Source organism: Hemiscyllium ocellatum, chromosome 23 (genome assembly GCF_020745735.1).
Source record: "Hemiscyllium ocellatum isolate sHemOce1 chromosome 23, sHemOce1.pat.X.cur, whole genome shotgun sequence".
Lineage (NCBI taxonomy): Eukaryota > Metazoa > Chordata > Chondrichthyes > Orectolobiformes > Hemiscylliidae > Hemiscyllium > Hemiscyllium ocellatum.
The window spans coordinates 49,525,077-49,538,908 of NC_083423.1; the positions used below are offsets into that span (position 1 = coordinate 49,525,077).

At 41.5% G+C, this 13,832-nt stretch overlaps 1 protein-coding gene across 5 annotated transcripts in view; it reads left to right on the plus strand.

Annotated features, from left to right (window-relative positions):
• aebp2 (AE binding protein 2) overlaps window positions 1-13,832 on the plus strand; it is a 77,502-nt gene that overhangs the window by 49,178 nt on the left and 14,492 nt on the right. For all 5 annotated transcript variants that reach the window (XR_009645939.1, XR_009645940.1, XM_060843230.1 and 2 more), the window contains exon 7: window positions 7,282-7,395. Coding sequence is in view for 3 of the 5 variants with exons in the window: in XM_060843230.1 (XP_060699213.1) it covers window positions 7,282-7,395 (114 nt within the window). In the remaining 2 variants the exon portion in view is untranslated. The remainder of the gene's footprint in view (window positions 1-7,281; window positions 7,396-13,832) is intronic.

Below are 13,832 nucleotides of genomic sequence, written 5' to 3' on the forward strand. Positions count from 1 at the left end.
TCTTCTGGCACCTCACCTGTGACTATTGATGATACAAATATCTCAGCAAGAGGCCCAGCAATCACTTCTCTAGCTTCCCACAGATGTCTAGGGTACACCTGATCAGGTCTTGGTGATTTATCCACCTTTTACCCATTTCAAGACATCCAGCACTTCCTCCTCTGTAATGTGGACATTTTTCAAGATGTCACTATATATTTCCCTACAGTCTATATCTTCCATATCCTTTTCCATAGTAAATACTAACGCAAAATACTTATTTAGTATCTTCCCCCATTTTCTGCGGCTCCACACAAAGGCCTCCTTGCTGATCTTTGAGGGGCCCTATTCTCTCCCTAATCACCTTTTTGTTCTTATGTATTTGTAAAAACTCTTTGGATTCTCCTTAATTGGATTTGCCAAAGCTATCGCATGTCCCCATTTTTGCCCTCCTGATTTCCCTCTGAAGTATACTCCTACTTTATTTATACTCTTCTAAGAATTCTCTCGATCTATCCTGTCTATACCTGACACATGCTTCCTTCTTTTTCTTGACCAAACCCTCAATTTATTTAGTCATCCAACATTCCCTATACCTACCAGCCTTTCCTTTCACCCTAACAGGAATATATTTTCTCTTGATTCTCATTTCTGAAGGCTTCACATTTTCCAGCCGTCCCTTTACCTGCGAACATCTGTCCCTCATCAGCTTTTGAAAGTTTTTGCCTAATACCGTCAAGATTGGCCTTTCTCCAATTTAGAACTTCAACTTTTAGATCTGGTCTATCCTTTTCCATCACTATTTTAAAACTAATAGAATTTTGGTCGCTGGCCCCAAAGTGCTCCCCCACTGACATCTCAGTCACCTGCCCTGCCTTATTTCCCAAGAGTAGGTCATTTTGCTCCTTCTCTAGTAGGTACATCTACAAAATCAATCAGAAAATTGTCTTGTATACACTTAACAAATTCCTCTCCTTCTCAGGAGTTTGCACATTCTCCCCATGTCTGCATGGGATTCCTCCGGGTGCTCTGGTTTCCTCCCGCAGTCCAAAGGTGTGTAGGTCAGGTGAATTGGCCATGCTAAATTCTCCACCGCGATAACTGCATTAGTCAAAGGGTCGTGGGTCTGGGTGGATTACTCTTCGGAGGGTCGGTGTGGACTGGTTGTGTCGAAGGGCCTGTTTCCACACTGCACGGAATCTAATCTAATCTAAACCTTGAACATCCTGAAGTTTTTTGAGTAGGGTTGTGACTTGGTTCTCTCATTGTGGGGTCAGGTCTATTGCCACTTGTTGGTAAGTGTTGGTATCTGTAAGCAGTGCATTCACTTTCTCAACGTTGTCTCTTTGATTTAAAATGACTGTCAAGTGTCCACTGTCTGCCGGTAGGATGTACAATTTTTTTAGTCCTTCTAGTACTTTCCTTTCCTTGTGTATTGTGTATTTCCTCCTCAATGTTGGTGTGACTGCCTGTCTGTCTGATGGTTTGCTGGGTTTCTTCTGAGAGTTCGTTGTCTTTCAATGTTATTTCTAATGCTAAAAAATCTGTTTCCGAATCCTGGAGGTTTGTAATTTAATCCTCCTTAATAAGGCGCATTTTTCAGTGTATATTAAGGGTCAGTCAGATAAGTTTTTTTTTAATCCATGATTTTGTGTTGTCTGTTATTTTCTGTAAATTGTCTTGTGTTTTCTGCAGGTCTAGTTTTTTCATTTTGTTTGTCGCTGTCTAATGTCTATGTCTTGTCGTACTGTGTTTGTACCTTTAACACGCCACTAGCCAAAGGAATGGCAAAGCAAAACGGCCGCAGAATGCTGAGAGAAATGATTAATGATGCCTACAACAAACTCCGTAAATACAACCAGGAAATTTTGTGCCAAAGAACTTTACTCACTAATGCAATGAACCATGAATGGACAGACCCAATACAACAAACCATAGATATTAACAGCGACAAATACAGAAAATGAAAATAAACTAGACCTGCAGAAAAACAACTAGACAAACTTTGAGATGGTGTTGAAATACTGTTTGTAGGAGAAACTGTCCCAAAGATCAAAAACTGTAAGTACAACAAACTTTTGTATACCCACCTCCATAATCAGCATTCCTCAAACATTGCAGAAGGTTCCCCTGGCCTCCAGAACTGCTCGGACGCCATTAGCCATCAGGCTGGTATAGTTACCATCCCCACGGCGATCGATGATGTAGCTTCTGCTTCCACAGTCCCTTGCGCCCCTATTTCATGCATGACATCATTTACGCCCCTGATGTAATCGCTGATGTCATGTCAGCGACTCGCGCACCTCCTCCTGCCATGTTCGCCACCACTTCCGCCCCCAACCAATGCCACTCACTTGCATACTGCTGACATTGTCCCCCCCCACAGATCCCACTATCACCATCCCCACCTCACCAGAATCCTGAGGGGAACATCACTCCTCATGACTCCAGCCCCATTCCCCCAACCACTATACCCACTCCCGTTACAGGTCCCCCCCCCCCCCCCCCCCCCCCAGCTCCACACCTGCCCCAGGTCGTAGCTCTCAGCCCTGTCGAGTTTTACCAGACCTCCCACTCACTGAGGGCAAATCATCAACCCTCAGCAAAGGCCTTATCTTTGTCCCCCTCCATCCATGCGTCAATGAATTTAATACGTTCATCAAACATTTCTTCTGCCGCCTCCAAGCTCACTTTTTCAATCAGGACTCCCTCCCACCTTCTGAGGGCCCCTTCACACATCTCCAATACACTCCATCCATCTGGATGCCCTGTGCTGGCCTATTACCCGCCCTCTATCTTTTCATTTCCAGATGCCACTGAGACATTAACCACCTCAACCAGTCTACCCCCTTCCCCTCACTCCAACCTCTTACCTTCACAACGTGCAGTCCTCCACTCCCTCTGCTCCAATCCCGACCTCAGCATCAAACCAGTGGATAAAGAGGGTGCAGTGGTGGTTTGACTTCTACACCGCTGAAACCAGACACCAACTTGAAGACACCTCTTCCTACCACCCTCGACCATGACCCCACTCCACATCACCAAACCATCACCTCCTAGACCATGCACAGCCTCATCATCTCAGGAGATCTCCCACCCATAGCTTCCAACTTCCTAGTCCAGGAACCCTGCACTGCCCGATTCTACCTCCTTCTCAAAATCTACAAGCCTGACCACCCTGGCCGACCCACTGTCTCACCCTGCTCCTGCCACACCAAACACATCTTCTCCTACCTTGATACTGTCCTATCCCCCCTAGTCCAGGAACTCCCCACATACATACGAGATACCACCGACACCCTCCACCTCCTCCAAGACTTCCATTTCCTTGGTCCCCAACCCCTCATCTTCACCATGGACATCTAATCCCCCTCTACACCTCCATCCACCATGACCAGGGCATCCAAGCCCTCCGTTTTTTTTCCTTTCCTGAAGTCCCCAATAGTTCCCTTCCACACTCATTTATTTGGCTGAAGTGCTCCTCACCCTTAATTTCTCTTTTGAATCCTCCCCACTTCCTCCGGATGAAAGGGGTAGCCATGGCCACCTGCATGGGCCCATGCTTTGCCTGTCTCTTTGTTGGCTACATAGAGCAGTCCATCTTCTGTAGTTACACCAGTACCACTCGCCACTTTTCCCTCTGCTACATTGATGACTGCATCAGCACCACCTCGTGCTCCCACGATAAGGTTGAGCAGTTCATCAACTTCACCAACATGTTCTACCCTGACCTTAAATTCACCTGGATCATTTCTGACACCTCCCTCCCCTTCCTGGACCTCTCCATCACCATCAATGACGACCGACTTGACCCTCCCTTTTTTTAAAATCCCACCGACTCCCACAGCTACCTGGATTACACCTCTTCCCACCTTATCCCATATTCCCCATGCCTCCGCCTCCGCCGTATCCGCTCCCAGGTGGACCGGTTCCACCACAGAACACATCAGATGGCCTCCTTTAAACACTGCAATTTCCCTTCCCACATGGTTGAAGATGCCCTCCAATGCATCTCATCCACATCCTACGCCTCCGCCCTCAAACCCCACCCCTCCAACCCTAACAAGGACTGAACCCCCCAATCCTTGCCTTCCACTCCACCAACCTCTGCATAAATTGCATCATCTGGCAACATTTCCGCCACCTCCAAATGGACCCCATCACCTTCCACTTTCCGCAAAGACAGTTCCCTCCCTTACTGCCTGGTCAGGTTCACCCTCCCCTCCTGGCACCATCCGCTACCACCGCAGGAATTGCAAAACCTGTGCCGCACCTCCCCCCTCACCTCCATCCGAGGTCCCAAATGAGCCTTCCACATTCATCAAATTTTCACCTGCGCATACACCAATGTAATTTATTGTATCCGTTGCTCCCGATGCGGTCTCCTCTACATTGGAGAGACTGTGCGCCTTCTCACAGAGTGCTTCAGAGAACATCTCTGGGTCTCACGAAACATTCAACCCCACCACCCGGTGGTCCAACATTTCAATTCCCTCTCCCACTCTTCCGAGGTCATGCATGTACTGGGCCGCCTCCACCGTTGCTCCCTCACCACCTGACGCCTGGAGGAAGAACACCTCATCTTCTGTCTCGGAACCCTTCAACCCCAGGGCTTAAATGTGGACTTCACCAGTTTCCTAATTTTACCCTCTCCCCACCATACCCCAGTTCCAACCTTCCAGCGCAGCACCATCCTCATGACATGTCCTACCTGCCAATCTTGTTTCCCACTTATCTGCTCCACCTTCCTCTGACCTATCACCTTCATCCCAACCCCCATCCACCTATTGTACTCTTTGCTACCTTCTCCCCAGCCCCACACCCCCTCCCATTTATCTCTCCATCCTGGAGGCTCCCTGCCTTCATTCCTGATGAAGGGCTTTTGTCCAAAACGTGGAATTTCTTTTTTTTTTTTCTGCTCCTCAAATGCTGCTTGACCTCCTGTGCTTTTCCAGCCCTACTCTAAATCTAGACTCTATTTTAAATCAAAGACTACATTTGAGAAAGTGAACACACTGCTGTCAGATACCAACACTTCAAAACACAAAAAGTCATGCTCCGCTCTTTCTAGTACCCTTACTTACAGATGAGGAAGGACACCACTTTGACTGGGACAGCACATTCATCTTAGGATGAGCCAAACACAGACACGCGTGAGAATTTGTGGAAGCATGGTGCTCCAACCGGAATAGCCTCAACGAACACATTTACTTGGATCCCATTTACCCTCAGAACAAAGGATAGAAAATGACATCACCAACCCTAGGAAACCTAAAGACGAATAAAAAGCAGGTCATACCACCAGTACTTCACCAGCGGCTCACCGATGACGCAATCGAGTATGGTGACGAAATGTCTGAAAACAAACCATTCAGCTCCGTGAGCAAACTTAGATCCACGATTTGATTTTTGTATTATGAGAACTTAAATAGATGCATAAACCGGCTCAAAGTTTGTGAGAAGATTTGTAGCTCGGATGCTCGTCATTGTAGTTCTGTTCGCCGAGCTGGGAATTTGTGTTGCAGACGTTTTGTCCCCTGTCTAGGTGACATCCTCAGTGCTGGGGATCCTCCTGTGAAGCGCTTCTGTGTTGTTTCCTCCGGCATTTATAGTGGTTTGTCTCTGCCGCTTCCGGTTGTCAGTTCCAGCTGTCTGCTGCAGTGGCTGGTATATTGGGTCCAGGTCGATGCATAAATAGGCTGATCTTTTGCTTCAACACTTCTTGCCGTCCATTTCTCATAACTCTTAATTTACTGAGACCAAGAGTCTTGTGTCTTCACTGGAAGTCTACTCAATATTAAGAGATATCAGAGTGGTGTGAACAAAATTGTAAGAACTTTACTAAAACTAACAGTTCAACCTATTAAGGAAAAAAGTTATCTGACTGGAGATGTTCCTTCCAGACTGAAGGGTGGCCCGTAAAAGTTAAATGGGTTCACTTTGCTTTTGTCACTACAGGTGAGACCACAACTAGGGACCCGATAAGGCAAAAACTGTGTAGAGAAACAAGACTCATGTTTCAGGTTATGTCATTTTGTCAATACAAAAGTAAAAAAAAATCTAATAGCTTTTAAAATATAGAGGAAAAGTAGAGGTAGAGGCAAAGAAATGGCAAAAGAGGTGGTGCACGGCACTGATAATTGAATAAATACAAAAACTAAAAGATGAGGTTAGGGTATAAGTAATAAGTTATCGACAGCTATTGCTCAAAAAACTGGGTGGTGGTGGTAATCTGGAATTGAGCTCAATGTTCAGTCTGGAATATTGTAAACTGCGGGATTGCAAGTGAAGGTTTTTTTTGAGCTTGCACTGAATTTCTTTGGACTGGTGGAGAAAGCTAAGGACCGCAAAGTTGGAATGTGACATAAAATTAAATTAATTAAACTGCGAGAAGTTCAGGAGCTTGTTTTGAGACTTGAGGTTTTCAGAAATCAGTCGCCTAATCTAATTGAATTATTGATAAGAAAGCATGGGGCATGGAACAACCTGTTTTATCCTCCATTAAGATGAAGAATTTCCTGTCAAATCATTTAAAATCTTTACATGCAGAGCTGATTGCTACTGATTTGACAGGCTGCCCATTCAACCACCTGCTCCTGCAAACAATAATGTGGCACTGTTAAATCTGATCGATCGACCTTCAGAGCCCTTCTCCTTTTCCAGTCCAAATGATACAGATTTGAGTGTTTACTGCTGGAAAATAGTGTGGGCACTATCTTCGATAGACCAATTTGTTTTTAAAATAGATCATTTGATCTTCTGGATCATTGTTTCATTTGGGGTGCAAATGGAAACACTGGTGGTGAGCACATACGTGTTTATCTATACGTATGTAGTGTACTGTAGTTTGTTTCTTTTCATTCATTTGGCTGTGTTCTGAGAGGATAGAGATGATCAAATGATCAGCCAGTCAATAGGAGAGACATCATCCAGCAGAACAGAAGATACGTTGGTTGTTCCTGTCCAAGCTAGCTGCCAGCAAAAGCAAAGCAGTGAAAGTTAATGAAGAAAATGAAATGCTACAGGCACTAATCGTATTATCCTCATTCCTATAGTTGATAAATGAATAATATTGATTTTAGTATTTGTCTTAATTTGTACAGAACAATTTTTCATTTAAACTCTTGAAGAAAAATTCTACTGTATAATTTTTGAGACTTCACATTAATCAAGATGAAATTTTGTGGAATTTTAAAATCTGCTGTGACTTCTAATAAAGTGAGTGAATAATTTCTAATCCTATCTGGATGAAACGTAAATGTTCTTTTTTTTGAAGTAATGTCTCAATATTTCCTTTTGCAGTCTGCCTGATGTGTGGGTGAATGAAAATGACAGATCTCAACTGAGGACAAAAGCAGTTCATTTGTCTAAACTACCACAAGATGCTGCTTTGCTCCTTGATCCAAACATATACCGGTACGATTGAGGTTTATCTTACCAACTTAATTTACTTTTAGAGTAGTGCATGTTCTCTCATTTCTTTCTTTTCTGAGAAATCTACAGCAAGATTCTGGTGATGATTTATGTTGAAGGAAAGCACCTGTGCACCATTATGTGCTGAGCTGTTTCTCTGCTGAAGGGGTCATTAATTCAGATAAATGTCCCAGTGTAGCTTTATGTGTTGTGCTTTCCCTCCACCATGTGAAATCTTAATTGTGTTAACATTTTTGTAACATTGTTGCTTTTTGTTGTGTCCACTTAGTTGAAACTGTGTCTGGGTTAAATGTGAGAGAGTGTTATCCTTTTGAGGTGTTGTAATTCATTTATTAAATGTAAACATCACTGAAAATGATGGTAATTTCCTATTTCATAATAGGTAAAGGCCAGAAGGGTTGAAAATTCAAGTTGTTGGTTGAATCTTTAAGTTGCTGCATGGCATTGCCCTTTTTTAAAAATAATTAATTTTGCATTGTTGTGCTTTAAACTTGGTTTAATATTGGAAGGGAACTATTTGAGTTGAAGTAAGTTCAGTTTGGATTGGAGCCCAGGTGTGGAAAGTTGCTCTGAATTCTGAAATGTCCGTATCCCTTAATGAAAGGGGACTTCAGCTTTTGTCATCATAGAAGTCATCCAGTGTCCCATCATTCAGGAAAAGTATAATTAAGCTCTCACGGAAGAAATAATGGATCAAAACTAGCTCTACTCTTCGTTTTCACATTGCTAATTCGTAACACTTAAGTTTCATATACTTGATACAATATTCAGCCACACTCGAACACCCTGCATCATCTTGACCACATTTTGATCCACAATTTTGCAGTTTGAGTGCAGTGCTCATTGACATTGACCCAGTGGGTCACTTCCCTGAGCATTGTTCTTCTTTTGAAACAGCATCATAACACTCTGCCACTAACTTTAAAAAAGTGTACTTTCATCCTTTTTCAGCTTCATTTCTGCATCCTCAATGGCATCACGTCTGTGCTGGTCTGTCCCCAGTATCACTCTTGGCTATCGTTTTCCAAATTAGCAAGTCCAGTGATGATTGCACATTGGTGGCAAAAATTGCAATCAAACTATCACTATTTTTGAAAAGGTCTTTTGGCTGACTGATATTAAGTCTGTTGATTTTAGACTAGTTTTGTTTTTGGTTGAGAAACAGGCACTAAAGTATGTTTTAAGTTGAACTTCTGTGGCAGGATTTTCTTTTTCTTGTAACTTGTTACAATTGATTAACGATACAGTTTGGAGAATCTCCGTTCTGCTTTTGAAACACTGGTATGTGAAATTTGTCTGAACTTTGATTTGGATGTTGGAGTGGTGGGTATGCATTAGGACATCAACTGAATTACATCTGGAGTAGGAAAGAGTAGCTGCCTCCTGTTTCATGTGACTTTTTGTATGTTGATCTGTGATTGTGTTTGTTTTAAAGCCATCCCCGTGGAGATTGCTGAAGGAAGTATTGATAACGTAGAAAGTATTTTTTTATCTTCCATGTTGGTACAAAATGCCACTTAGCCAGGTAGCTCATTGAAATAGAGATTCCTGCAATGTGGAAACAGACCATTTGGTCTGTAAATTCCACACCAACCCTCTGAAAAACCGCCCACTGTGTAACTCTGCATTTCCCATGGCTAATCCACCTAGCCAGCCCATCTTTGGAGCATGGGAGGAAATCGGAGCATGGGAGGAAACCCATGCAGACATGGAGAGAATTTGCAAACTCCACATACAGTTGCCCAAGGGTGAAGTGAACCCTGGTCCGTAGCTAACCACTGAAGGACCAGGCAGCCACATGGCTGATATCCTTCTCAATCTTGTATTATGCTTATAAGCTGTTTCAGTTTCACCTTCAGAAGCCACCTTAGAGTAAAGTCTTTATCACACCTAGTGCACATATAAGTTCAGAATCTATTGTGAAACAACATGTATAGTTGATAGAAAAATATTGGCAATAACTAAGTACAGCTGAGGTGGAAACTGAGGGACTGTGCTTGCATGTGAACTTGCGCCTTGGCAAATTTCAGCTTTTCATCACAGCAAACGATTGTTTGTGAATGTAAATAGTCACACTTTTAATATGGAGAGGATCAGCATTAGAAAATTTTAAATTATTACAGATGAGATTTCCATTTCACTCACTGCTGCAAGTATGTCTCTCTTTGTAGTGAAGCTGCTGAGGTCATGAACTAAGCATCTGATGGATTTTGGTTAAAGCTTGTTTTCTCAAAACTCTGGTGCCAGAATCATCCAGTATAACAGCTTTTTGAATGTGAACTTCCAAAGACCCATCTTTTGCCTTAAGATATTCTCATAAATCATTGAGTGAAAGCTAAAACTAATGTAAATTTAGTGAAGAACAGCTGGAGCTGAGAAAAAGGCATTTTCTTTTCTTGGGCACTATTTCCATTTAAGTGTGTTTTTGCGACAGCGCATTGATGCACTGATCCTTGGCGTCACAAAGATTGCAGTTCAACCACACTGGGTTGGGAGTCAGCAAGCAGAAGGCTAATTTTGAAATTTTAATGCATCATACTCACTAGCTGTAAAGTTTGACTTTTTGGAGTGCAAATTGCTGCATAATCTCGGAGTGTCTTTAATAGGTTCCACGCTAAGAATTGTTGTGCTCAACATAAGACATAAATTGTAGGAGCTGAAGTAGGCAATTCAGTCCATCTAGTCTGCTACGCTGTTGGTGAGATTGTGGCTGATCTGATAATCCTCATTTGATAATTGCTCTGCTTTCCCTTAGAGATCCCTCGCTGATTAAAATCGGTCTGTCTCAACCTTGAGTGTACTTAACGATCCAGCCATGCTGGTCTTCTGTGGTAAAGAATTCCACAGATTTTATAGCCTCGCAGAATAAATTTCTCCTCTTTGCTGTTTTAAATGTTAACACCGTACTCTGAGATTGTGCCCTCTGGACCTGGACCACTCTAAGAGGAAATAGCCTTTCTGTACCTAGCCTGTCAAATCTGCTCAAAAACAAAATCTTTAGTCAGCTTGCCTCATATACTTTTAAAAACCAGTGAATGCAGACCTCTCTTCATGAAACAATCCTTTCATACAGTTTTTTTAACCTTCTCTAGACTGCCTCCAATGCCAGTATATCTCTTCTTAAATAAGAGGCCCAGAACTGGTCACTGTTGTGGTCTACGCAGTACCTTACATAGTTTTAACGAAACTTCTATTGAAATAAAGGACAGCATTTCATTTGCTTACTGTGTCATTAAATATCACTGAACTTGGTTGCTAGATTTATGACTTATGGACGAGGACTCCATATCACTCTTCTATAACTTTCTGCAAATGTTTCTCCATTTAAATAATATTCAGCTGCCTTAATCCTGGCTAAGTGCACAATCTCTAATTTTCTCACATGGTATGATATATCTTAAGTGATTTTGCATTGGCTTAGTATTTCGGGTAAAGATTCTTAGTGAAAAATGGATCACTTTAGAAGAGACTAGCAGCTGGGCAATGTTTAGTCTTCTACTAAAGGCTGAGTTGTAGATGGATGTAGCTGTAATTATTGTTTAAGTTGTTGGAAAACAGCAGGTGAAAAGAATGGTTAAATGCTGGAGTAATTGAATGCCTGCGTGTAAAAAATGAGCATATTTTATGACTACCAGTGTGTTTGCTTTTATAGCTGATTTTTTTGGGATGAATACTGCTTTGGAAGGAGCCTAAAGGTAGAATGAGAGATTGTGACTGTATGACTAAACCTGAATTAAGAGTGTTGGTGGGTTGCGAAGTGTCAGTGTTGATGACATCTTGTGTTTATCAGTGGAGTAGTTATGACTGTAATCCGTTCATCAATCTTAAGTCTGAAGTGAGTTACACTTGTGTGCCAGCAAATAAGGAAAGGAAGTGGGAAAAATCAAGCGCAGACTTGTAAAATGAGTTCTGGCAGAGCAGCAGATTAGATTGATTGTTCATTGATGCTAACATGTCTTGAATAAGTGTTCCTTGTGAAATCAAATCCCTCATCAAGGTATGACAAAGTAAATAATCAATTACATTGTTCTTTGAATACTTGTCCTGGTCCAAAGTCCTCTCTATTTCACTTTGGCAATATTTAGTTTATTATTGTAATTTATTGGAAGAGTATGTTCTATTAGATCAGTATTGGTAATTTCAAAACACTGCAGTCCGTGTATTATTTGGTCTTGGCCTTATTGTTGGCAAATTTAAACTGCTGGGTAATGTGATGAGAGGTCTGTGCCTGCTATCTAAAATTTGGAGCTTTATTTGACAGATCAAAAGCAGTGGTGAGCTCATGATTGAGAGATTTGTTCAAACCCTGCCATGGCTGCTGAGAAATTTTAAATTCAGTGCAATAAGCCTGCACCAAAAAAAAATCTGGTATCAGTATTTGATCATGAAACTGCCAGATTGGTGTTAGAATTCTGGTTTAATGATATCCTTGGGGGAAGGCTGTCTGTTTCTTTTGGACTGGTCTCTATGTGAATGACGTGTAACGACCCACTGCAATAGTCTTATATAGTACTTCCCAAACTTTTCCTCACTTTAACCACATTTGGTGTGTGAGAAAATTGTTGTGATCCTCAATGCAAATTGAGGGAGAAAAATAAGGGGCTGTTAAACCAAGAGCACAGCTATTAAAGCTTACTCAGATTTCCATTGCTGTTTCTCACCTTGGGACCTTGAAATCTCAGCTGACAACCCTGCTTAGGAAGCTATGGTCTTGCAGGTCTTTTAGTTTCTATTCACTTAGGCAGGCCACGATATGTATTTTAGAGGGAAGTAAGGGTGGGCGATTAAATACTGACCTTGGCAGTGTCACCTTCTTCCCCTGAATGAAAAAAGTGTTTAAATAAGGTGCCTTCTCAATCTTTGGAAAACAGAATCTTGATGTGGAAATAAGTGATAGGAATGTTCTCAATAGGTAGTGAATTCTTGCAATATGGTAAATCAAGAATGTTGCTGGAGATGCATTTTTTCTACTTATTGAATTACACTTCAGACAAAACGGTTTATGTTTTGAAAGTTTTATAATATTCAGCCATTATGCGTAGTTACAAAGAAATAAATCAGTATGCATTCTTACTGGGCTGTGAATATCACTTCCTGTCCTGCACATACCATAATATTTCTGGTGAAGTTGCATAGCCATTTTTTTTGAGGCTGTATATTGTCAGCCCCAAGTGAACCTACCTATGTAATAATTTAATTAGCCACACTCACTTAAGTATAACCTGACGGTATTTTGTTATTTTTTAATATGCTGGTTTTCTTATTGGCAATAAGTTCTTTGTTGTACCTGCTTTTCGATTATAGTTGATGTCAGTAAGCTTTTACTGCAACCAGTAGTGGGTTTGCAGATCTCCACTCCTCAGTTCATACTCAAGCTCTAAAGCTAGACAGTGATGATCAGTTTGTTAAATGAAGAGACATTGAATGGACTGGACCTGTAATTTCTGCATTTTTGATGGATGGGAGGGATTCTCGTTGAGCCTAGAACAAGGGGTTAACAGTCTCTGGATATGCAGTAGACCATTTTGGACTGAGGTGGACTGTCTTTTCTCAGTTGTGAACCTGTTGAAGTCTCTACCAACGGTGGCTATAGGGCTAAGTCTATGTATTTAAGAGTGATATAGATTTTTAGAAGCTAAAGCTGTCAAGTTGTAGGAGGAGGAACTAGGAGAATAACATTGAGACAAAGGATTAGCCTTATTGTATGGAATGGCATTGTGGGTTCAACAGGTTGCATGGCTTCCAGGTTGTGCCTAAATTGCATATCCAAGTCAGAACTCAACATAGGACAGTGTAAAGCATCTATTCATAAATACAGAAAATGTTTGTATGTTTTTTAAAGTTACACCTCTGGATAGGATTGCCCTGTTAAGTATGAGGGTTCATAAGTCAGACTTTGATAAATCAGGGCTACCTGAACCTTTGCCCCAGTTTCCAATGTTTATAAAAAGTAATTTCAAAATTCCAACTGTCTAGATTTCCAGAATTGCAATGAGTCCTGCTAGCTAGCTAATGTTAAAGTAGTATTTATAAGACTGAAGGTATGTAATCTGAAAATAGGTACTTTAGCATCTACTTTGTGTATATGTGTCTCTTTAAAGTCATTTCACTGCACATCGTGGTCTAAATTTCCAATGTCCTCTAACCCATTGCACCTAAAACTTCATTTTAATTCTTGACACTGAGGGAGATGAGCTAGCATTTAAAAATATAATTCATTGCTAATGAGCCAGGGAAGTAACATATATTCTTGAGTAAAAGTCGACCTGTTAACTTTGGCCAAAAAATCTGGAATTTTCCACATATTTCAAGTAAAAGTCAACTCTAGTTCTTTACGATAACAGATCTACATTTGTGAGTCAAAGTATTATTTTGTACATGTTATAATGAGGAAATGAATTGTTTTGATGTACACTTAC